The 23872-nt window shown below is 28.0% G+C and overlaps 2 protein-coding genes across 3 annotated transcripts in view; one reads left to right on the forward strand and one right to left on the reverse strand.

The window, feature by feature from the left end:
• LOC111028545 overlaps positions 1 to 10854 on the forward strand; it is a 32962-nt gene extending 22108 nt beyond the window's left edge. Inside the window, exons 1-8 of one of the 2 annotated variants that reach the window (XM_022307234.1) lie at positions 4403 to 4762; positions 7197 to 7285; positions 7598 to 7760; positions 7829 to 7880; positions 8635 to 8824; positions 8883 to 9045; positions 9549 to 9676; positions 10582 to 10854. In XM_022307234.1, coding sequence (XP_022162926.1) covers positions 7274 to 7285; positions 7598 to 7760; positions 7829 to 7880; positions 8635 to 8824; positions 8883 to 9045; positions 9549 to 9676; positions 10582 to 10740 — 867 coding nt within the window. In that variant the 5' untranslated portion in view covers positions 4403 to 4762; positions 7197 to 7273 and the 3' untranslated portion in view covers positions 10741 to 10854. Of the gene's footprint in view, positions 1 to 4402; positions 4763 to 7196; positions 7286 to 7597; positions 7761 to 7828; positions 7881 to 8634; positions 8825 to 8882; positions 9046 to 9548; positions 9677 to 10581 lie in introns of those variants that run through there. The other variant, XM_022307233.1, reaches the window with a different exon arrangement.
• Positions 10855 to 17577: 6723 nt separating this feature from the next.
• Positions 17578 to 23654, reverse strand: LOC111028547 (heat shock factor-binding protein 1). Its single transcript, XM_022307235.1, has 3 exons — positions 23196 to 23654; positions 19927 to 19993; positions 17578 to 19822 (listed from the first exon to the last, which is right to left on the reverse strand). Exons 1-3 carry the CDS (start codon positions 23301 to 23303, stop codon positions 19734 to 19736), a joined length of 264 nt encoding a protein of 87 aa, XP_022162927.1. The 5' UTR covers positions 23304 to 23654; the 3' UTR covers positions 17578 to 19733.
• Between the last annotated feature and the right edge of the window lie 218 nt (positions 23655 to 23872).

Below are 23872 nucleotides of genomic sequence, written 5' to 3' on the forward strand. Positions count from 1 at the left end.
TTATTTTAAAAGATTTCTGCAACCGTTGTCATTTTATACGCCTACTCAATGCATTAGGAATGTTAGCGTTTTAAAACGAGCGAGAGTTGTAACTAATGGCTAATACGTTTGAGTGCAAGATAGCTTTTACGTGGTATTTTAAGTATGTGCGTTTAACAGTTTCTTTAACAGTTGGAATTTTAAGATCACTAGTATACTGTACTCCTACCTACATTTTACCTTGGAGATGGAAGACAGAATTCTTAATATTGTTCTCAGCATTTTTGTTTGTACTGTTCAAAGTTTTAGTAAAAATATCTTAAATTTAAATTTTAAATACTTACTTTAACTTTTTAACATAACTGTCAACATGACTTCACGAGTTTATAATAGGTACCTCGTACTTACATACTCTACAAGGAATGATATTATCGATTTTACTGAATTGTTAAGTTCTAAGAATTAATAAGTTTTGTAATTCGGTTGTACCTAGGTATAATGTACCTACGTTAAATTCGCATCCAACGATGTGTCTTATAATAAAGCCTAAAACACCTTTAGCCATTTGTATAGAAATTGCGTCATCTGAGTTAACCATCTGGTTAACAATTTTTAGGATTTGTTTTATATTTTCACAATAATGAATTGAACATTGTTGAGCCATATTCCCAAACGGGTAATAAATGATAATCGGTCCTGGAGATAGCTCAGGTATTTTGTAAAAAAAACTGGATGCTGGATGTGAAGGCTCGGTAAATGTTTTGCAGCAACTGAAATAATATCAATAGGTCCAAGATCTAAATCGATATTTTCTTTTTCTTTATATTTTTTTCGGTAATAGGTAATCAAAAATTAAGATGGATAATAGATATATGCTCGGTAAATGGTTATGTACAAATAGATAGATACCATTACAATTACTATACCGATATATATTTAACTATAAAAGTATGAATTACTGGCTGTTGATCCCATCATATACATCCTTGCCCGTGAAAAATGCCAGCTCTTACATTATTTAAACATCAATTCATATTATTTAATGTTCGGTGTAATAGTTTTTAAACTTAAGAAAAAAATAGAAAAAAAATGATAACAAATTTTAAATCAGCGTAAATAACTTATTACTAATAAGTAACTTTTATTCTAACCAATTGCTCGTAGAAATGGACAAATATGCGGTTACGATTTAACCATTTACCACGTGGTTAAAAATATTTAAAAAGTTAAAATTTATTACATCCAATCTGATAGTAATTTTACGATATTATGTACCTTCAAAAGCCACCATTTATAAACAAAAATAAATTCAAGATCTCCATCGTGAATAAAAAAATGTGTGTATGCCTCTTTAAAATGATAATTTTAGAAAATCCTTTTTTATTACACATCTACAATATGTAGGCATATCGTTATAAATGTATATAAGGGGAGGTGGGCTATTGTTTATAACGTTTTTGATACCTTGGTACACAGCATAATATATTCTAAAAGTGCAACCTAAAAAAACTTACTGGGCTGGGCTAAATAAAAACCCAACTCTACGCCCATGCCTCTGCTTATGGGTACGAAGTTACTATGAAAATATCAAGTTTCTAGTTATCATTATAGTTTATAGGCTAATAGAAGCGTAGAACTGGGATCAGTCTGCAAAGTCAACCAATCAATTAGGCAGTCACGTTTTACACGTTCGATTATACATACATAGATAAAAATAAAATTTCGTGTATGCCTGTATGAGTGTATAGCAATAGGTATTAATTAAAAAATATAAAATACCTATTCCAAAATTCAAATTCTACATTTTCTTAATAATAACAACTTTTGAATTTTCTCATAGATGTTTTAAAAACACATACACAATTAAACATGCAGTTTAAGTAGTAAAATAAGTACTAATAAAATATGAAAATTTCCATGTATGTAAATATATTAACTAAAATAATTCCTAGTATATATTATGTGTTATAGTGCGCGAATAATATGCAAATACATACAAATTATCCTTGCTCTGGTTATAATTAATTATAGCTTATATAGTGGCTACCAGTGGCGTGTCCAAAACTATTTTTCTTTTGGACGAGTCACTGAAGCTAGGTTTAAAATGAGTTCACCTCCCCCCTTCCTTCATCTATTATTTAAACAGTTTTATTTTCAATGGCCTAGGTATACCTACCTATAATTATATTATCTTCTATGCATATAAAAATGAATATCTGTCTGTTCTTTATGCATTCCTAAACCGTTCAACCGAATGCTATGAAATTTGGTATACAGGAATAGATTAGACCTCTGGAAGAAGATAGGCTAATTTAAAAATTAAGAGGTCCAATCTCAGGAGGTGCATAAACAGGGATTTTGAGATTTACGATGGAAATTTTTGTTTGTAAAAGGTTACATATTGGTTTATAGTAATATTAACAATAGTAATAATAATAGTTGTAATAGTAATTACTCGACAGAATTTTCCAGAAAAAAAGGAATAAAAATACATAATATAATTCAAAATAAATTAAATATTGTTGTAACAATAATACTTATAAGTATATTTTAACCATTATATTGTAAAATAAAACATATTATACGCGTATAGGGTTGGCATTATTAATTGTTTAATGTGCAACGAAGTGCACGGTATCACCATTTAGTATTAAACAATAAAATAGCACATTCACCTACAAGGCAATACCTAATAACCATGGTTTATATTATCCATAACGGTATCGGTATATTATAGAACAATAAATAGTGTATTGTATATCAATGATTATAGAGTACTGATTAGGTACCTATAATCTATATACGGCTATACGTAGCTGATGACTTTCAAACGAGTTATAGATTTTTAAACAGAAGATAAATCGTAGATTTTCAATAACGTCAAAAATGTAAAAGTTTTTAATGGTAACAGTAGTGAGATTATAACAACGTTTACATAGGACATAGGTAATATTACTTATGCTGCTAGAATGTTATACTGTAGATACGTACCTATCTACTATTTGGTTAGGCTAGATTAGGTTTGGTGATTAATTGTCCAAGTAATAATTACCTTGGTAACAATAATTTAATCCTATTATCATTATACACTACTAGCTATATCTATATATTCATGATTTTTTCTCACATCCGCGGGAGACTGAATAGAGTATAGACCACTACTCCGATGAACATTGGAACAAGGCCCATAAAAAACCACGCCACTTAGAGGGAGCTGTGTAGGTATTAAGTATCTTATAACTGAGTTATGCAACAGGTATAGGAAATAATATGTAAAACCAGCAACATGATATTGTCATAGAGGTAATATAACATTTAAATAAGTCTCTGATTCTGAGGTTTTCGTATATTTATTGATACAAATTCTAATATAATATACATAATTATACAGTTGGATTCGCTGTAGGGATATAAATTCAAAATTAAATATCCGGAAATGCTTTTGTCACTGGTATTCTTTTCCAAAACCTGACGTAAATATTACTATTTTTTTTTGTGCATTTTCCATACTTAATTAGAGTAATGTTATCCTTTAGTAATTATGGTATAATCACAAAAATGTTAAAATATAATTTTTATATCATATTAAAATTAAACACTGCTATTATTAATTAAATAATCAATTTGTACCTGACAATTAATATACTTCAATAGAGGAAACAAAATTTAATTATTTCTTATATAATAGATACTTGGTAATTAATACAATTGTATTCAAAATATTAATATTATTTGAACGGCAAAAATTACCCCGGACGTTGAATTATGTGGTCTGATACCTGGTGCAACAAAGGTGAAAACTCATAGTACTGTGTTTTTTTTAAATTAACTTTAAATAACAACCGTCGCCAGAAATAAATTTCAAAATAGGGAAGTACCTATACTCAAAAATGTGAGAGGTACAGACTTCGTTATTCGTCCGGGGCTAACTATTTTTGTAACTTAGGTATTAGGTTATTGATAGTTTGAAGTTGAAAGTTACTTTTTGGTAAGTAGGAGCTACAAGCAGTGATCAAATTGGGAAAAACAAATGCTTATATAAACATTCAGAGGAAATTCCATGTACCTATCTACAGCGCCACAGCGGTAATTTTTCTGAGAGCTAAACCAAAAACCAAAACCGATCTAGCGTAAAACATCGCGGTTTTCCTTATTTTTGTTTTCGAGTACCTAATCATTTTCAATTTACGTCAAAGCGCAACAAGCAAATTTGAAAAAAAGTTTAGGCGATCAAAAATGTACATCATTTAGCGGAAGCGAAGACGTGTTGCACTCGCTGCGTATCGTGTGAACGCAGCTGCCGCGCCGCCGCCGACGCCGACGACTACGATGAATACACCGCGCGTGACCTTCACTTCGCACAATCACAATAACAACTACCTACGACGACGTTATCGTTTTCAACGCGGAAATCAACAAAAACATTATCTACTGATAAGGCGCGCGCGCACACACACACGGACAAGTCTTACGGTTACGACACAATGACACATCGGGCGACCACTTTGCGAACGGAATCGCTCGAATAACGTCAAAAATGTCGTCGGATCGGTGAAAATCGGCAGTCGAGTAACAACACTGTTGCGGCCATCGTCGGCGGTAGTGTCCTCTACGCGACCTACACGGGTTCTCCGACGGTGGGTACGCCGTCCGTAATTATTGTACCTCGACGCTACTTTTGGGGTAGGTAGTCAATTCACTGGTACAGGTGCGCTCATCGCAGTCGGACGTCGTGCCCGACTCTACGGATCGTGTCGGCCGGAGTCCACCGCCACCGAACAAGGTATGTGAGCAATAATCATCCTGTCGTGCGGACAACGCTGTCATCCGATACGCCATTTTAGTCCCGTACGCCTGTGCGGGTATGTAGCAAGCTACCTACTGGCTACCGAGTATTATAGTTCCCGGACGCCATTGACGGTTTTGTTGTTTTTCTTCTATACGACTGACACCTGTGTACATTGTGCTCTTCAGGCCTCCCTGAATATTATTATTTGTCCTTTTTTTATCATTGTTAAAGAATATAGAAATGTCACAATTAGTTTCTTTTGCTGTCTGATAGGCAGCTAGTGGTTAGAATAGTATACTATTATATGCCTTGTAAGTTTGTAACAATATATTATTACCAAAGGATTCATTTTAAAATTATTTTAATTTTCACTAAGGTACCTACAATAATATCTTATATAATTATCCATACAGTTGTTATGACTCAATTCTGTTTGATTCCAAAATCAAAATAAATGTTAATATTAATTATAACAATGATATAATCATTGTTAATTTACAAGTGAATGATAAAGAGCACTTGTTCAACTGGTTTAGAAATGTCATGAAGTGAGATTTAAAAACAGGTTTTTGTACTCTTTGGTTAAAACAGAAAGTTTCTGGAAGTATATAGCTTACATGCTATATGCTTATATGGGTGGGTACATGCATTATTATGATTTGAAAAGTTTGAAATTGATTTAATTCAGTTAGGTCCCATGTAACTTTTTATTTAGATTTTAGGTTGTATTGTGGTTAAACTTGTGTTTTACCATATTTTTACTCATTTTAAATTAATATGGATATAATTCATAAAAATAAAACATCTCAAACTGTTATCAAATAATTTAAATTTACTAGCTTTACTGTTATCCAGACAAAATGTTTTTTCTAGAATTAAATTATGAATTTTCATAATTTAATATCTTTACATTGTGGTGAAATTGTAAACAAATAGTGATACTACTGAATTATTCCTACACTAGTTGGCTACTTCAAACCACAGTAGAAACAGTGCCAAAGAACCTTTAAATTATTTTTGTGTTATTTTCATACATATATTTTGTTTCCTGGATGTTAGGTTAGGGTAGGTTAGGATATTAAATGTCAAAAAAGGTTTACAAAATGAATATAATATTTCGGGTTTAATTTAAAATTAAGCATCTGAATTTTTCTTAGTACCTATATAGGTACTAGGTAGGTAGATGCCACACAGTAATTGTATTCTTATATTGTATTTGATAATTTACGAGATAATTTATAACATATATGCATATGAAAATGTATATTGAAATGTGTTGACCTTAAAAAATGTAATAAATTTCTTTGCAAAAAGTGTTTTATTGGCCATAAATCTATGCTTTTTAAATATTTACAATTTCAATTTATTCTATCTCATCAATAATGTAAATTGAATGTTCTACCTATAGTAAAGCGTAATCTTGAATGCGCTATTGGTATATAATATTTATATCTGCTCTTGATGTACAATTTTACTATCTTACATAGGTAGGTTCAGTTAGTAATTTTATTATTAGTTATTTTTACTGTTAAATTTAGTTTCTTTTACCCGAGTAAACTTTTTTAAGTGTGTAATTAACAGAAATTATAACATTATCATATCATTTATTGATTACATAAACAATATTAAATAGTTGGTGCTAGAAGCCTTAGATAATTTATACATTTATCAAGCAAATATACTTATTAGATTTTTAGTGTATAATTAGAAGGCTTTAAGTTTTTACTAATAAACTACCTATTAATTTGTTTATTTATTTAGAATTTCTGTGTTATTTATGTTTGATATAAAAAAGTTTTTTATTTACTTTTACATCAAATTTATTTTAGATGTGAATTTTGGCATTAAAATCTTAAATTTACAAAAATAAAAACATACTACACTGTCAAGGGAAAAAATGTATAGGTATTTATCTGATAAAGTGAATTCAAAAAAATATCTGCTTTTGATATTTATTATAAATTTTTTGCATAACAAATTATACAGAAATGTATGTTAATATTGTGGTACACTAATACATTCTACTAAATAATAATAATAATAATAAGTAATAACAATAACAGTACATTTTATAATATTTTCGATTTGTTGAATGATTTTAGTAAAATTAATTTGTCTTTTATTATTTAATAACTTATAGGTAGTTATTAATATTGAATAGTTACACCATAATATAAGCATTTAAAATAGCATTACAATTATTGAAGAAGGTATAACTTGTGTTTACATTAGTTTGAGATTTAAAAAGTTTTAAGAAGTATATGTATCATATTGAAAATATTCCAGTGAGCGATATCCAATGAACTACACTTGCATTAGAAATTAAATGTTAGAATAGTGTATACAGTACTATTGGTACTAATATATTAATTTTCAGATTTTATTAATTGTTCTTTTATATTTCATACAATTTATATTTTATTTCTAGATGATCTCATACCTCCAAGTTCTGAAGAAAACACGCGCGGGAATGTATTTCAACAATCTACTACATTGACAGCAAAAATGTGGCCTCCTGTAGGTTTTATCTGATTATTTAATTGTTGTTAAAAAATTATTATTTACACAATATATCATGTTGATTTTTTTAATCTTTATATTTAATGTTTATGTTAATTCTAAGATTATGCATTCAATTTAAATTGTTAAGCATTGTTTAGTGAACTAAACAAGTTGCTAATTTAATTATTATTTGTGTAAATAATAATTGCTTACTAAAATATATTTTGAATGAAGTATGTATAGATAGTATTCTTAACAAAATATTATTTATAATAATATAAAAAAAAATAACACATTTCATGAAATTTTAATATTTTTGTTTTGCAGGATATTTCCGGAGGTTTTGATTGGACCTTGGACGTTTTGGGATGGCAAGTGGACAAGGATCAATTGTCAGTTGTTATAGCATGTGCTATTGTCATTATAGTACTTACTTCAATAACTATTGTGTTTATAATTTGGTATTGTTGTTTTTGTAGAATAAAAAATGGTAAGCATATTGTTTATTTTATTTATGTTGTGCCTTTTTATAATTTATAATTACTTTTTTTTATTTAGTACAAAACAGTTGTGATGAAGAAGAACAAAGAAGCAATACCAACATACCTAGGTAATTTTGAATATGTTTTTAAAACATTTCATAATATGCATAAGTTATCAATAGTTTAACTTAATAGTTTTTAACACTACATTTTTATTGTATATTTTATGAACCATAAAACTTAAATGTGTGTTCCTTTAGTTAAATGTGTTAATTTTTATCTTAACATAAATTTGTAAAAGGATGTTCAACTATATCTTCAATGTGCGTTTTTAAATTATTTTATAGCTTAAGCCTTTAAAATACATAAAACCTAAATAAATCAGTATGTATTTGTATAAACTATTTTGCACTAAGTTGTTAATAATTAACCTTTATAATTATATAATGACTTTGTTCTACTGTTTTTTGAAGAGTATTATTATACTAAAAAAAGTTAATTTATGATTTGATTGTAAAAATATTCTCTGTATTATTACATCTATAATTTTGATCTATAAAAAAAGAATATAAATCATATAGGTTGATGCTTCATAGTAAACATAATGCTTTGAATGTTTAAAACTACAATTATATTTTTTTCATTTTAGTGCCTTAATGCCATTATTTTTTTTTTAAATAAATTAAGTTCACTTAATATACACTATAAAGTTAATAGCCTTAACTTGTTCAGTTATTTTGGCACTCATAATTGAACTATAAGAAATGGCCAGTAAGCGGCGATTAAGCATTATAATAATATATAATGCAAATTGAATTACATAAATAATTGTTAAATAGTTACATAAGTCACTTTAAACTTATCAAATGTTTTATTTTTCAGTTACTCCACTGTATTCCTAGACCCCAAAACTGGAAGTTTTATATATAGTAACCGTATAGTTGAGTTGTTCCCTGAAAGAGAAGGTTCTCCCGATCATTGGTTTTTCAATGATCAAGGAGATGAACCTGTTAGTACAAATACAGTACCTCGATCAGCCTCTGTACCACCAGCAAAGCAACTTCAGTCATTTGTATGTTTTATTAATGGATTTTTATAACTAACAGAACTAACAGTTTTCTTTATTTCAGGATCCTTGTATTCGTGAAATAAAAGAATTTATTAGCAATGAAACATTTGACGTACCTAATTTGCATTACATTGACAATGAGACCCAAAATGACCCTTGCCATTTGCCAAACGCTCTACCTCAGATCTCTGAATTTAATCCTCATCAATTTACTTCCAGCAGCAGTAAGTATTATGTTTGTTGTTAAGCTAAAATGTTTTTAACATGTTTTTTCTGACTTTTTTCGTTTATCATATATTTATTTTATTATATAATTATTAATTACTTATTACATTTGAATAACCTTCAGCCCATTTAATGTATAATATTCACAAGCGCGTAACTGCCGTAACATAAATTATCATTCAGCAGTTCACTTTTAGTTTTGTTTTTTTAAATTTTAGATTAGAATTTTCTTAAACATACAACAATATTCTGCGGTGCATGTAGTATTTATCTCTTTATTCTGGGCCAAAGTTTATTTGGATAAAACAATTTATTTAAATGTAATAAATAATTAAATCCTTCTGATATATTGTCCTTTATTGACGTAAAGTTGAAAATAGACTACTTATTTTTTTCACAATCAATCTCTGAATAATTGTTATTTTAATGTAACTTTAATATAAACGTGTACATAGTGGTTTCAAAAATAAACAACAACTAATTTAAATGACATTTTATTTAGTTTTGGAAAATTGCCATACATGTGATGGAAAATCTATAACACTGCGAACAAGAAGTCTTCCAACACATGTGAGAAACAAGAAACGGCCATTTTCAACATCTGACAATTTATCAGAGCTTTATGCTAAGGTATTTTCAATTAAAAAAAAAATGTGCAGTTTGCAGTTGCTGAATTTTTGTTGTGTTTATGTGATATGATTTTATGCACTTAAGATGTTAGTGAAATCAGAATTGATCTAATGTCAAGTTTTTTTTAAATATTTAAAATCGTATAATAATAATTGTTGTCTTGTACGCCTGCCTCTGTAACTGTTGCAGTCACTTATCTCAAAATGACTTGGCTCGATCGGCCATTATCCCTTTTAGTGATTTTAATATTTAATAAATATTCTGATATTTCTATCGTCTTAAGTACAAAAAGTACATAAATTTAACATCAAAAATAAAATGTCTAGATCAGAGGTTCTCAAACTATGGTATGCGGAAGACTACATTTCGGTATGCAAAAGATCACAAAGTGATAGAACAAAGAGTAAATAAATGAATGTTTTAAATTGTGTTTGAACATGGTCACATGGAAATAGACATAAGTGATACGCGACAGATTAATAATATGCAAAAAAAGTTTGAGAACCGCTGGTCTAGATGCGTAAATCATTGTGTAAAGAAGTGAGCAACTTTTACATGTGTAAGATAAGCAGTTGTATTTAGCCAGATCAAATCACATCACTCGGCTATTCGAAATACTTTTTATATCCTCAAATAATATTTTATTTGGAATTTTGACCAAGTTGTTTTTTATAGTTCTAACTACAATAAATAAATATTTAATTATAATTTTAAGAAAATATTTTTTTTGCATTGTGGCCTCTTTATGTGAACTATTTCATAATGGTTTTAATTTTTAATTTAAATTATAATAAAATGTTCAAAACTGAAAAAATCAAAGCATTGGTGATATAGCATTGACATCATTTAAGGGTTTTTTCTTAGATTTTAATATAACGTATATATTGAATAATTTTTTTCTTTAGGTAAATTTCAGTAAAAAAAGGAAAAATCGCATGAGAAATGATGAAGCTGCCATAATCGCCATGAGTAAATCCAGGAGCCAATTCCTCAACAACAAAGACACAGATATATTGGTTGACAATGAAGCAGTGATTGTTTACGACGAACGAACTGCTTTATAATAATATAATATTATGTGATATAACTGTAGGCTAATTGCGTTTAGAATCTCGTATGTGCTATGTATATTGTTATAATTGTTTCTCATATGAGTAAGGTTATTGAAATATATATAATAACAGTATGTTGAAGTTTAAATGCTGTGCGAGATAAACTATAAACTGCGTTCCACTAATTATATGTTGTATTTTATTATATTGAAAAATAATTGTTTTGAAACATTATATAATACACATATATTATTACACTAAATCAAATACCATTTTTTAAATCTGTATTATTATTATTTTTTTATCTTCCTTTATTGTTTTTATTATTATTTAATTTAATTATGTATATAATTGTCAATTGAATTAGTGAAGAGAAAATAAAGTAATAATAAAAAATTGTATGATTATTTTACAAGTCTATGCTGTGTTTTTGTATCAAAATTCATACTAGTATAGACAGTATAGTAGTATGCCCAAATAATTTAACCATTTAACAAGAATAGTTTTATAAAAGTAAATTAATGTTTTATTTTCATAGTTGTAATTGTAAACTTATTAAGGGGACGCTACACCCGCATGTGTTGTCTCCGTCTTACAAACGTAGAACATAGCAAAAACATATTTTGCGCGGGAAAGAACCGAGAAAGCTACAGTCATAATTAAGAAACGAAATTTTCACCACATAAAAAGGAGAACGTTGGCTGTGCAATGTCGTTTTTATATTTTCGATATCGGAAGTACAAAAAAAGTTATTCAAGTTTGAAAAATACAAAAACAAATGTATTTTGAAACAATAATAACTTTTTTCATATAAGTGATATCGAAAAAATAAAAACGATATTGCACAGCCAAAGTTCTCCTTTTTATGTGGTGAAAATTTCGTTTCTTAATTATGACTGTAGCTTTCTCGGTTCTTTCCCGCGCAAAATATGTTTTTGCTATGTTCTACGTTTGTAAGACGGAGACAACACATGCGGGTGTAGCGTCCCCTTAAAGATGAATCACTATACCACAAAATGTAAGTCTATCATTCAATAGTTAAAAAAAACCGACAGCAATTAGTTGAAGACCTGCAGATAGTAAGATGTATATGATTTTGTAATAATTATTAGCGATTAGCCTATCACTGGTCACGTAATGATTAATACTATTTTAGTCAAATTTGTCTATTCTATCAGTTTATAACCTTAAGCATCTATGTTCCAGTGCCCAGTGGGGCAGTCTGCCTACAATTTCAGGGTCAGCTTAATATATAACAGGCTCTTGAAAAAAATTTTTTATTATAAAATAATAATATTATTAGGGTTTAGAGGCTCTGGCATGATAAATATTAAAAATTAATTTATTCAATGATCTTGAAAAAGATAATTCAATTTGTTTTATTTTAGCCTTTAGGTAATTTGCTAAATTTTGTAATTCAGTTGTTTGTGTTTTTTTTTATCCATTTTTATTGAGCCAGAGGCAAGTCATTATTATTATTAAATGTGAATAAATCAATAAATGCACAGAGACACAATTATTATACAAAAATAACGGATAATGAGTTGTGAGTGTGTGCCAGTTGGTAGGGGAGTGGTACTTGGGTGATAACTGATTTTTTTCTCTTGCTGTACCATTTTTAGAGTTTAAACAAATAAATAAATTGAATAAATTGTACCCATAAATAAATATATATATAGGTAAAACATATAAATTTATTGTTATTCCTAAGATAATTACCAATATTATATAAAAAATGTTCTTGTTAAATTATGATAACATAAGTAAACATTTTTTTTTAGCTCATACCCAGCCCAAATACGTTTGTACGTCACAGTAGAACAGTATCAATGAAACATATTTTATATGCAATCGTATTTTCAAGAAGATCTAACATACACAATCTGATTTCATACTTATTGAGGATACCTAGATCAACTAGATTACCAATCAGACTGCAAACTTAAACTATATCAACCAGTATCAATTATTTAAAAAAATTATGTCTATATAAGTAGGAATTTGAAATAAATAATTCATATTTTTCAAATGTAATATAACTATGAATATTGAAGAGATGATTTACAGTTACAATAACTGTTGTCTATCATATAACGCCAGGAAATAATAATAAAAAAACTACAATTCTAAAAACGAACCAATCACACTTATCTGTGATTTCTTAGAAACCCCTGAAACTATTTTTATTTTTCACTTTTTCAGTACTTACCATTTAAGCAATTGTACTTAGTATAATAATTTGATTTGTTCCACCTCTATAGGAAAATCTTAAATTTTTCCACAGCGACTGAGATAGTCGATAGATATTATATTTATTTAGTTCTCCGTGAGTTTTTAGCAATTTAAATATGTACATTTTGCTATAACAGTACAAATAACATTATGTATGATTGTAAATTAATAATTTATTGTATAGAGATAAAAAAAAAAGTAAGGGGAAAAAGAGTGTGAGCAAAGTAAACAATTTTTTTGATTACCTATAGCAGGGATGGAAAATCTTTGGCACGCGAAAAGATTTTGAGGGTAAGCTGACATTTTATATAATAAATAATACTATAGGTAATAGGTAAAAAGCATGTGGCTTTTATCGGTTATTAATGATTAACTGATGAACGCAGTGCCGCATGTACTTTATAAAAAGTTACTAATTAATTATAAACCAAATATCAACAAATTGGCATCAAGTGTCCAACAACAAAAATCCCATCAAAATAAATAATTAACAAAGCAATATTATTATGATTATTATGTACCTAAACCAAAATTTTTACACAAATACATTAATTATACAATCATATTATAGTACAACAAAATATAATATTTTTAATATTTTTTTTCATGGCACACTCTAAAAAAAAAATAAAGGTAATTTTGGGCAAGCAGTATACAAAAGGTTTGCCATTCCTGACCTATAGGTATGCTATATGAAATTTCAAAACTTTTGCCCCACTACTAAAAACTGAAGTGAATCCACTGAATATGCCAAATTATTATTTCCAAAGGTATAAAAGTTTATTTATTTTTAACTAATTACTAATTTTCTAATTAACTTTAGAACTTGCTTATTTAAATTCATTGTCTGATAAAAAAAACTTAGCTTTTTTGGTTAAGTTAAATATAATTCATAAAATTATATTTTTTCTTTTATCTATTAATAAACAATATTATTGTACACAGTTTTTTAAATAAAAATAACTTAATACTATAATAATAGTTATGGTATAACACTATATTAATTTCAGTTCTGTTTTTTTAGTAAAATAATATTATGTATATTATAGACATAAAATACTCCTAATGTGGTCCACATACTAATTAATAAAGTAAATCAACATTTTTTAAACTAAGATTTTAAACATATCAACCTAAATTCTTTTCCATATTAACTTTAAACTTGGCAAGTTCAATTTATTATTTATTAACTATTAACTTCTAAGTGTAGAGCAGAGGACTAGTAGCTCTAAAAAAATCACCAAATATGCACTAAAATGTACAAAATATGCATTAAAAAATAAGATTAATTGTATGAATATATTTTATTTGAATTATGATGTCTGGGACCAACGTCCCCGTGGACCGTATTGATAATATCTTATGCAGTGAATATTATCGGTATAAAAATAAAATTAATAACCGTAAATAAATCTAATCAGCAATGCTCGAGACGAGTCTCTAGGAAAAACATGTGTGTGGGAACACTCAACAATAAAATTTCAAAACTAGCTTAGTTTCAGCATAAAATGCATTTGTTTCTGCTATTTTTGTGATTGTGCAAAACAAATATGCAAATGCTACAAGTCCTCTGCCCCACTTCTAACTAAACAACCTCGTGTTCATTTAAATAAACTTGAGATAATTATTTTCATTAACTTGATCCTCGTTGATTATTTCTCGGTGGACCTATTGGCCCAAGTTCTGGATGTTTGGTAGGTTAGTAGGCCATTTACCACTGATAAGGTCCTCATCAGTTACATAATATCATCTAAAAATGATTGTTTATTAAAATATTGTTGTATGGAAGTTTTAGTCGACTATTGATTGTCAATACCTGTCTAATGTTAATCCATACTTACACAAAACACAGTGAGATGTTTTCTACCCACTACAATAATAATACAATTTTTATTGTTACATGAATGTGACAAGATAAATATTTAAATAAATTCATTTTAATATAATTACCTAACATAAGTTGCATAATAACTAATAAGTGTTTTGGTAATTTCAAATATGCAATTTTCAGTTGCACACTTAGACCAGAAATCCAAATGGAACGTCAATGTTTGAACATCACAGTACTTTTATTATGACATAAAACCACTTTGAAATAATTTTTTTTCAATCAATATAAGACATAACAAGTTCATTTATGTAGGTATTATTGTTTTAAATAAATTAAAAATTAGTAAAACAGTTATCTTGTAATTTTTTATAAGCTTCTAGCATCCCTATCAATATATATAAAAATATAAAAATTAGTGTACATTTTGAATAAATTTTATAACTCAAGATATACAAAACCAATTTCAATAAAAATTTCAGGACATATTATTAAGATTAGTATGCAGATGGTTTCTGTGAAGTTTGTACGCCGTGCGATAAGTGGTTTTGGAGTTATGGCCTCTTAATGTTTCGCGGTATGCGTTCACTTCGTCCGCCGAATACATAAAGTAAATTTTAATAGAAAACAATAGGTAATCAATGAACGATGACCAGTTATGCCATAGATGTACTCCAATATATACTGTTGGGCAATACAATTACGTGATCGTCGGCCCATATTCTGTCGCCGTGGTCGTGGCATTTTTTACAAATAAAAATTTTTTACGAATAAAAATCAATCTGTATTGTTAATGTATTAATATGGCCATACGAATAAATAAATAAATATGATGAAATAAATATTACAAACTAAAGAACAATGAATAATTACGTATAGTAATTTATAATAGGAAACAAACCAATTAACGATACCATGGATGTATATAATAGTTATTGGAGTACATAGTATAAATATACTATATATATAGTCATAGGCGTGTCCAGACCTCATTCGTAGTTCATGCACAACTGTGGAATATCCAGGAGAGAAAAATTACACCCCCCTCCCACGCCAATAAAAAATTCTGTTAGGGTATTGGGATATGACCCCCGAATTTAAAGATTTTAAATTAATTATTTTAATTTAGATCAAATTTTGCAGGTCATGCCTGTGCGGCTGTGCATGACAGGCAAGACCCGTGGACACGCCTATGTATATAGTATACTAGCTGAATTACCCGGCGTTGCCCGGGAAAAACTCCTTTTAGGTGTAAAACGCTGTGAAAGCAATGTCTTTTTAAATGTAAATTATATGATATTTTTAAATGTAGCCACATCAGTCTAGAATTGAAGTAGTGTTGTTTGGACACCCCCTTCCATAAAGCCGTCCAATTTTTGTAAATTAATAACCATATTACTTATTGTTTAGTATAATAGCTGGTTTACCCGACTTAGCCCGGGAGGTATTCAACTATTTTATATAAAAATAATGAGGATGAAAAAACTACTATTTTCTTATATTGTACCTTTTTTATTTATTAATTTATATAATATAAAAATAAATATTACTATAAAAATAAAAAAAAAAAAAAAAAAAAAAAAAAAAATATAAAAAATTCAAAAAAAAAAGATTTAAAAACGAACAAATAAAAGAAAAAAAAACAAAAAAAAGAACGAAAAAAAAACAAAAAATAAAGAAAAAAAAAAAAAATAAAAAAAAAAAAATAAAAATTAATAAAAAAAATAGAAAAATAAAAATAAATAAAAAATAAATTAATAAATAAAAAAGGTACAATATAAGAAAATAGTAGTTTTTTCATCCTCATTATTTTTATATAAAATAGTTGAATACCTCCCGGGCTAAGTCGGGTAAACCAGCTATTATACTAAACAATAAGTAATATGGTTATTAATTTACAAAAATTGGACGGCTTTATGGAAGGGGGTGTCCAAACAACACTACTTCAATTCTAGACTGATGTGGCTACATTTAAAAATATCATATAATTTACAATTAAAAAGACATTGCTTTCACAGCGTTTTACACCTAAAAGGAGTTTTTCCCAGGCAACGCCGGGTAATTCAGCTAATTAATATATTAATTGAGTAAAATTGAGAATTTCTAATCACACAACTAATGAACTATAAAAAATAGATGGATTAGTCCTATATTTTTAAGTTAACCTGGGTACTCGCAGAAGCAATGCAAACACAGTTTATGCAGCGCTGTCAGACAAAATAGAAAAAAAAAGTTAACCTGGGTAATTTTAAATTTATTAATATGATATGTAACATCTTCAAAATGTTTAGAAAAGCATTCCACAAAAAAAACTAGTTAAAATGAATCCATAAAAAAATATTATTTACTTTGTAACATTAAAATGAAAACATTTAAAAAAATAAGCAGTGGATTTCTTTTGTTATATGCATTTTTAATCTTTCTTAGTACTTTATTCAAGCACTGAATATAAGTAGTAGGTATGGAAAAATCCCAGAAACAAAAACAAACAGCTAGTAAATAAAAATTATTTTTAATTATAAATGTAAATAAATTGAAACACATTATTTTATGGTGAACTGTGAAGCATTGACGTGCGATTAGATTTAAAAGATTATTTTATTATAACTGAATAAAAAAACAGTTAACTTTTCTGCTTAGAAATCATTTAATCGAATTAATTGTTTTTTAATTAAATATTTGAACATTTCATATTTACATTTTTTCAATGCAAGTCATATTTCGTTAAGAAACTAGTAAAGGTTTAAAAATGAAGTATTTTGTTAAATACTCATTATTAGTACAAGATGTATAATAAGTATGGGTTTTTATTCAATATAAGGATAAATGTAATAGAAATCAACTGTAACAAATACATATAATAGATATATAAAGAGAATGACAAAGCTTAACATTATAAACTCTGTCTTATATGATTGTATTAAAATAAAACATGCACTTAAAATTAAATTAGATGTTATGTTTATTATTTAATAAACTTAATTAGGTAGTAGGGTCTTTGTTATTAACTACATTAATAATATAGAATTCCAATGATGTCACATTATGTTCAACCAAACTATTTGGATACAAAAAAAAAAAAATGATATAATTTTAACTACTCATATAATAAATAATAATTATAATGTAAATTAGACAACAGAACAACTATATATTTTTTTCATTATCTAGTAAAACCACTCATTACATTTTTTTACTAATAAATTAGGAGCCAAACATAATATTTTTTACACATAGTTTATTCAAATAAAGACTGTTGGTTCCTACATTTTTTTTTATAACAAAAACATAATAATAAGCAGCAATTGTTTTTTAAAAAAACTGCATATCCAATATTTCTGCCAATTAGCTTACACTAAAATACTTAATTAAAACCACACACCTATTGTCATGTAAATAGTTATCAAACATTTCCACTGAACTTTTAAATCATAGTTTTACTTAAAATAAAATGTATAAAATACCTATTGCTCTTAAAAAATGTTTAAATGATTCTTAGTTATTGTACAATGTTATTATGAATTTATCATGCTATAGTGATCATATATTTTGAAAACCTTGAGAGTATTAAGTACCGACTGTTTTTTAATGAAAAATACCTATATTTTGTTTATTGCATAGTTAAAATGAAATGAAATCTAATTAAACTCATGGAATTAAGTGATATCATTAGTGCAACATTTTAAATGTAATTTAAATATTCTACCTAAATTTTATTTTAAAATGAAAAAAATTAAGAATTTTTAGTGATATTACTGAACTGAAAAAACAAACCATAAAGTATTATCAATCTTGAGTAAACTAAATAAAGAATTTAAGTGTTTTTGAGACTTTGCCAGTTACATTGCAAGTTCTGTTAGTATGATGGACAAAATGTAAATGCTTTTAGTAAAAAGAGACAAATATTACATGTTGACTACAGATAGATGACATGTAAGTGCCCCGCTGTCTCTTTTAACTACCACTTAACATATTATATTACTCAGATATTCCTAGGTTAGAAAATTGTCTTAATTAAACTTAAAAACAGTTGGTACCTATTAAAGGTTAGGTTATCCTGATCTCTAAATACTACAATATGTGTGTTTAAAATAAAAGTATAATATATTTTGAATGAAAAACAAAAATTATAATCCTAAAGTTGAATAAATTAATTGGTACTTAAGGTAAATTATATTCAATGTATAAAGAAATACTAATATTTACTCATCAGTGAAATTTCCTTAAAAATAAATCGCACGTTTGAGCTGTTTTTAGATTTAATAAGGTTAATATTGGTCATTTTGAGTTGAATAAATTAAACTAATGGAAGGAACATACTGTATCATAGTCTATTCAGTTTAAAAATGGTTAGTTAAGTATATCTAATGAGTTCGAGTTGAAGTTGGCTATGATCCTACTAAAATTATTTCCGGAAAACGATTAGCGGGTGAGTAAAAGTAGCAGTGTTGGTGCCGATATTGAGGATAAATGCACCGTTTCAATGCCTTTTCATCTGTCTGACTAGCCTTCCATAAACTGAATAGAGTATAAATAAAACTAGTATGGATCTATAATTTAAGTTATTTTATATTTAATTTTTAATATTGCAGAAAACTGCTAAATAGTACAAAAAAAAACAAAAACCGAATACACTTATTATAATATATAGATATTAATAAATTTAATATACTCTGTCCAGCAAGAGAACAAGGCAATTCTCGAAACAACTATAGTAGGGTATTGGACTGCAGTGAACAGAAGAAACAATTTTCATTGGACTGCAGAGTTTTATCACGCTAGACAGAGTTTAGAGATACTTATAGACAATGACACACTTAAGTTTACCTTGTTTAAATTTTAATCATATTTCAAATAATTATGTAGGTCCTAAGTTGATACACATATAATCTTGTTAATGTTAAGTGACCTATTCATTTCTTGTAATACGATAGTATTCTAAATATCATTTGTCTGGAGTTTCGAGACCAGCGTGGATCATCAAATCGGAAATATTCTTCTCTAAATCATCGATACGTGCACCCATATCATCTAGTATTTATTAGTTAAGAAACAATAACATCATTTTTACTAAATTAAACTTAGACAAAGTCAAATAATATATTTCTTTTAAGTTCTAGGTAGTTGAAAAAGGATATTTCTCGACAATATTTGATCAGACATAGTTTGGAATTTGTCTTTCATATCTTGTAGAACAAGTTGAATCTGAAATAAAATATACACTACATTAAAATGTAATTCAATAATCAGGTAAGCAATAGGTACAAAATAAATTATACTGGTAATTTTTCTGTAAAAATAATAAACATTTATTAAATTTAGATGTACCTACCTACATATGAAAGGAAAAAAGGAAAATAATACAAGATGAATTGTGTTACCATGCTTTAAAATTCTCAGCATAATGTATTACCTATTGTGTTTAGTAGAATTAAAAAAAATCAAGCGTGATCAGTTTGCATGTGATTGTAAGAAAACTATCAAAAAAATTCTTAATAGATAAAAATTGTATTACAAAGAAATTAATAGTCCTTTACAAAATTTTTTATAATGTATTATTTGCCTTTTATCTAGGGCATAATGTTATGATTCTTATACTCACCAACCTACTTAATTTATTTATAATAGAAAATAGATAATGTATACTATCAATGAATGTTTAAAAATATATAATTGTTGGTCTATTAGAAGTCAAAGATTATCAAATTGTTATTTAAAGTAATTAATAAGAATTTAAAAAAATTGTATGGATATAAAAATGAAAGGTTTCTATTAAAGTGAGATTAATAATACACATTTTCAATAATAAAGCATACTTTGCTTTGTAGTTAGAAGGTTAACACGTTGACTGCCATGCAGTAGCCGGCGTTTGTATAAAAATAATCAGGTATTGATAATTTTTAGACCGCCGGCTGCCGCACCATATCATTCGTAGGAGGCGATACGGCCGAGGGCTGCTGTAAATTAATTTAGATTTATATTATTAACTTTTCCGTGGCGCTACAATAATGATCTAGGAAATGTGCTGTGGTGTGGCGGGAATAATTGCAATTTTTGGATGTATAAAACACTTTTTGTTGTATTTTTAATTTTTTTTCAAATTCAATAGTATGCATACAAATTTATAATAACACTGAAAAATGAACTTGGTGTTAAATAATAAATATTCTTGAGGCAGCCAGCGGCTGCATGGCAGTCAACGTGTTAAAAATGTATTTTAATGTTACTGTTTCCATATTATGGAGGTCATAATACATATTTATAATACAAGGTATTTCAGAAAGAAGTATGCTATTACGAGTATATGAACAAAAATGCCAACCAAAAATTGTTATCAGTGAATCTTAATCCATTTCTAGCTACAACAATTGTTGCAGTATGCTATTATTTGTGAATGGCAGGACTGAATCATACATTTTTTGTCAAATAAATTATTACATTCATGATTAAATGAAAAAATCCCCCCAAATAATTATAATATAAGACATAAATATCAGTCGTAGAATGTTGTTATCTGCATAATTCAAATGGAAATTATCTTTATTTTAATGTCTACCATTCTACTGTAAGAAAATTAAAGACATGACTCGAAACAATATGGTTTTTTTAGGAATAGGAACACAGACTACCCGCAAGTGAACGTTGTAGGTGTTTGATCAACACAAATTAACACCTATCATCATTAACTTATGTTGTATTTTAACTTTTAGTAAATAGGTAGTCATACTTAGTCGATCAGTCAATATATTTTCAAAGCCAATGCTGAATGTTGGGACTTTGAGCGTCTAAGCAGAAGCAATCTCAGAGTTAAAATATCAGAATAACATAATAGCTGGTGTTATAGTATAAATGATTCACTGCACGGCATACGACTAAAACGAGAGCGAGTCCGAGGGTTTACACTCACATTGCAGTAAGGCAAACGCAAATGAATAATATGGAATAGCCTGATACCTATCGTCGGTATGGTTATTGTTTATTTTATTAAAAATAATAAACTGGTAAATACATATAACCCAGTGCCGCAACTACCGGGGGTGCAGGGGGTGCATTGCACCCCCAGCAGAGAATTTAGAGGGCCCCAAAGGGGCCCTCTTTAAATAATTGAAAAAGACTTAAAATTATTACATAGTAAATTAGAAAATAATATAGATAATAATATGTGTCTAATGTCTATACTCTATAAATAAAATATATATTATGTTCTGTAGCAACAATCATGTTACCAGTTAAAGCAGAATCAGTAATAGTTTATTTCTAATAAACCAGGAATATATCAATTAGTTAAAGTTATTATAGTACCTATTCTAGAAATTTAAAAATTTTTTTTTTTTCATTTGCATATGATTAGTTGGTGAATTGGATTTAAAGTTGGAGTTTCCAACAGATAGAGGACATTTTCAAAATATCACAATCAGTTCTAATTTGAAAAAACAAATTCTATCATATGGTCCTTGCAAACCGTCAATAAACTTTCCTTCGGACATAATTTTTAGTGATGAAAATGAAACTATGAAATCTAGCAGACACTTTTTTATCATTAGTTGATACTGCTTTATTTCAACTCGAAGATCGTTTTAAAGGACTTAAAGTAGTATCAAATACTTTAAATTTTTTATTGCCACCAAATATAATAAAATTAAATGAAGCAGAAATAGTAAAATCATGCTATGATTTTATTCAGTTTTACAAAACTGACGTAACTTCCGATTTAACTAGTCAAGTTCTATCTTTAAAGGAATTTATAAAAAACACTGATATGAAAACAATTAAAGAATTATGTTTATATTTAATAGAAAACGACCTATCATCTTTGTATAGTGAAGTTGTTACATCTTGTATTATATTTTTAAGTTTACCAGTGACTGTAGCATCGGCCGAACGGTCATTTTCTAAACTTAAACTGATTAAAAACTATTTAAGAAACTCGATATCTCAAGACCAACTAACAAACATAAGTATATTAAATATAGAAAGAGCTCGCACTGAAGAACTTGATGTAGAAAAATTAATTATTGACTTTGCCAATCAAAAAAGCAGAAAAAAAAATTTTTTAAAGTAATTTTAATATTATAAATATGTTATTATTTTTGTAATGTAAATGTTTTTATCTAATGTAAATTTGTATTTTTTTAGTTAAAAATAAATTTAAATTGTGGTGGATACTTAACGTTTACATATATAAATATATTTTTCATGAAAAAATGTTGTAAAATATTGGTAAGTAAGGGGCCCTATTATTTGGTATTGCACCTCGGCCCTATTAACCTTAGTTGCGGCACTGATATAACCCTTTGACAAGGTTGTACGTTGATGTGAGCACTAGTCTCAGTTCGACAGCACTAGTAGGTATACATGTAAATTAAGATAATATAAAAAGTAACATATATGGGTACGCAACACTCACTTGACTGTTCATCTCATCAAACGCACGCTTGTCAATGTTGTCGGCGTCATCGCCTCTAGTGTCTCCGTCTTCTGGCTCGTTCAAATCCTTGGCAGTGTAATCGTTCATCTTGCCGGCGTTTAATCCGTTGGTTTCAAATATGGTAGGTACACTGAGGTGCGCTATCAGTTCGCTTCTGAGCGTAGGACGTCGTCGAACGATGCCCGCAATGGCTGTACACTAGACAAATGACGATGACGGTATGCGAGTGAGTGTGTGTGTGTGTTGGTGTGCAACGAAAAATAAAAATATATAAGCTGGACGAGTGAACGACAATATTAATTAGTACATCATATTATTATTAGTCACCTAATCATGAAAACGTTATTTTATTATTATCATTATAAAAGCAAATATTCTTTGAACGATACTATAATAGTGATGATAGTATTTTGATAAAAGTATTATGTGTAAACGGTATGGATCGTGCCGCGCACCACAACAATAAATTATTCATTGTCAACGATAGTATGAACCGTGATAGGCGTGGAGATAGCAATGTGACCAATGACGTCGCGCGCGCTCCTAAAAGCACAGTTGCGCGCTTTTTCAAAACGGACTCGTTCAATGGCTGTCGTGAATTATTATCCATTACGTTTATTTTTTTTCCAATATAAATATAGATTTGGGATTGAAAA

The sequence above is a fragment of the Myzus persicae genome, unplaced genomic scaffold (genome assembly GCF_001856785.1).
Source record: "Myzus persicae strain clone G006 unplaced genomic scaffold, MPER_G0061.0, whole genome shotgun sequence".
Classification (NCBI taxonomy): domain Eukaryota; kingdom Metazoa; phylum Arthropoda; class Insecta; order Hemiptera; family Aphididae; genus Myzus; species Myzus persicae.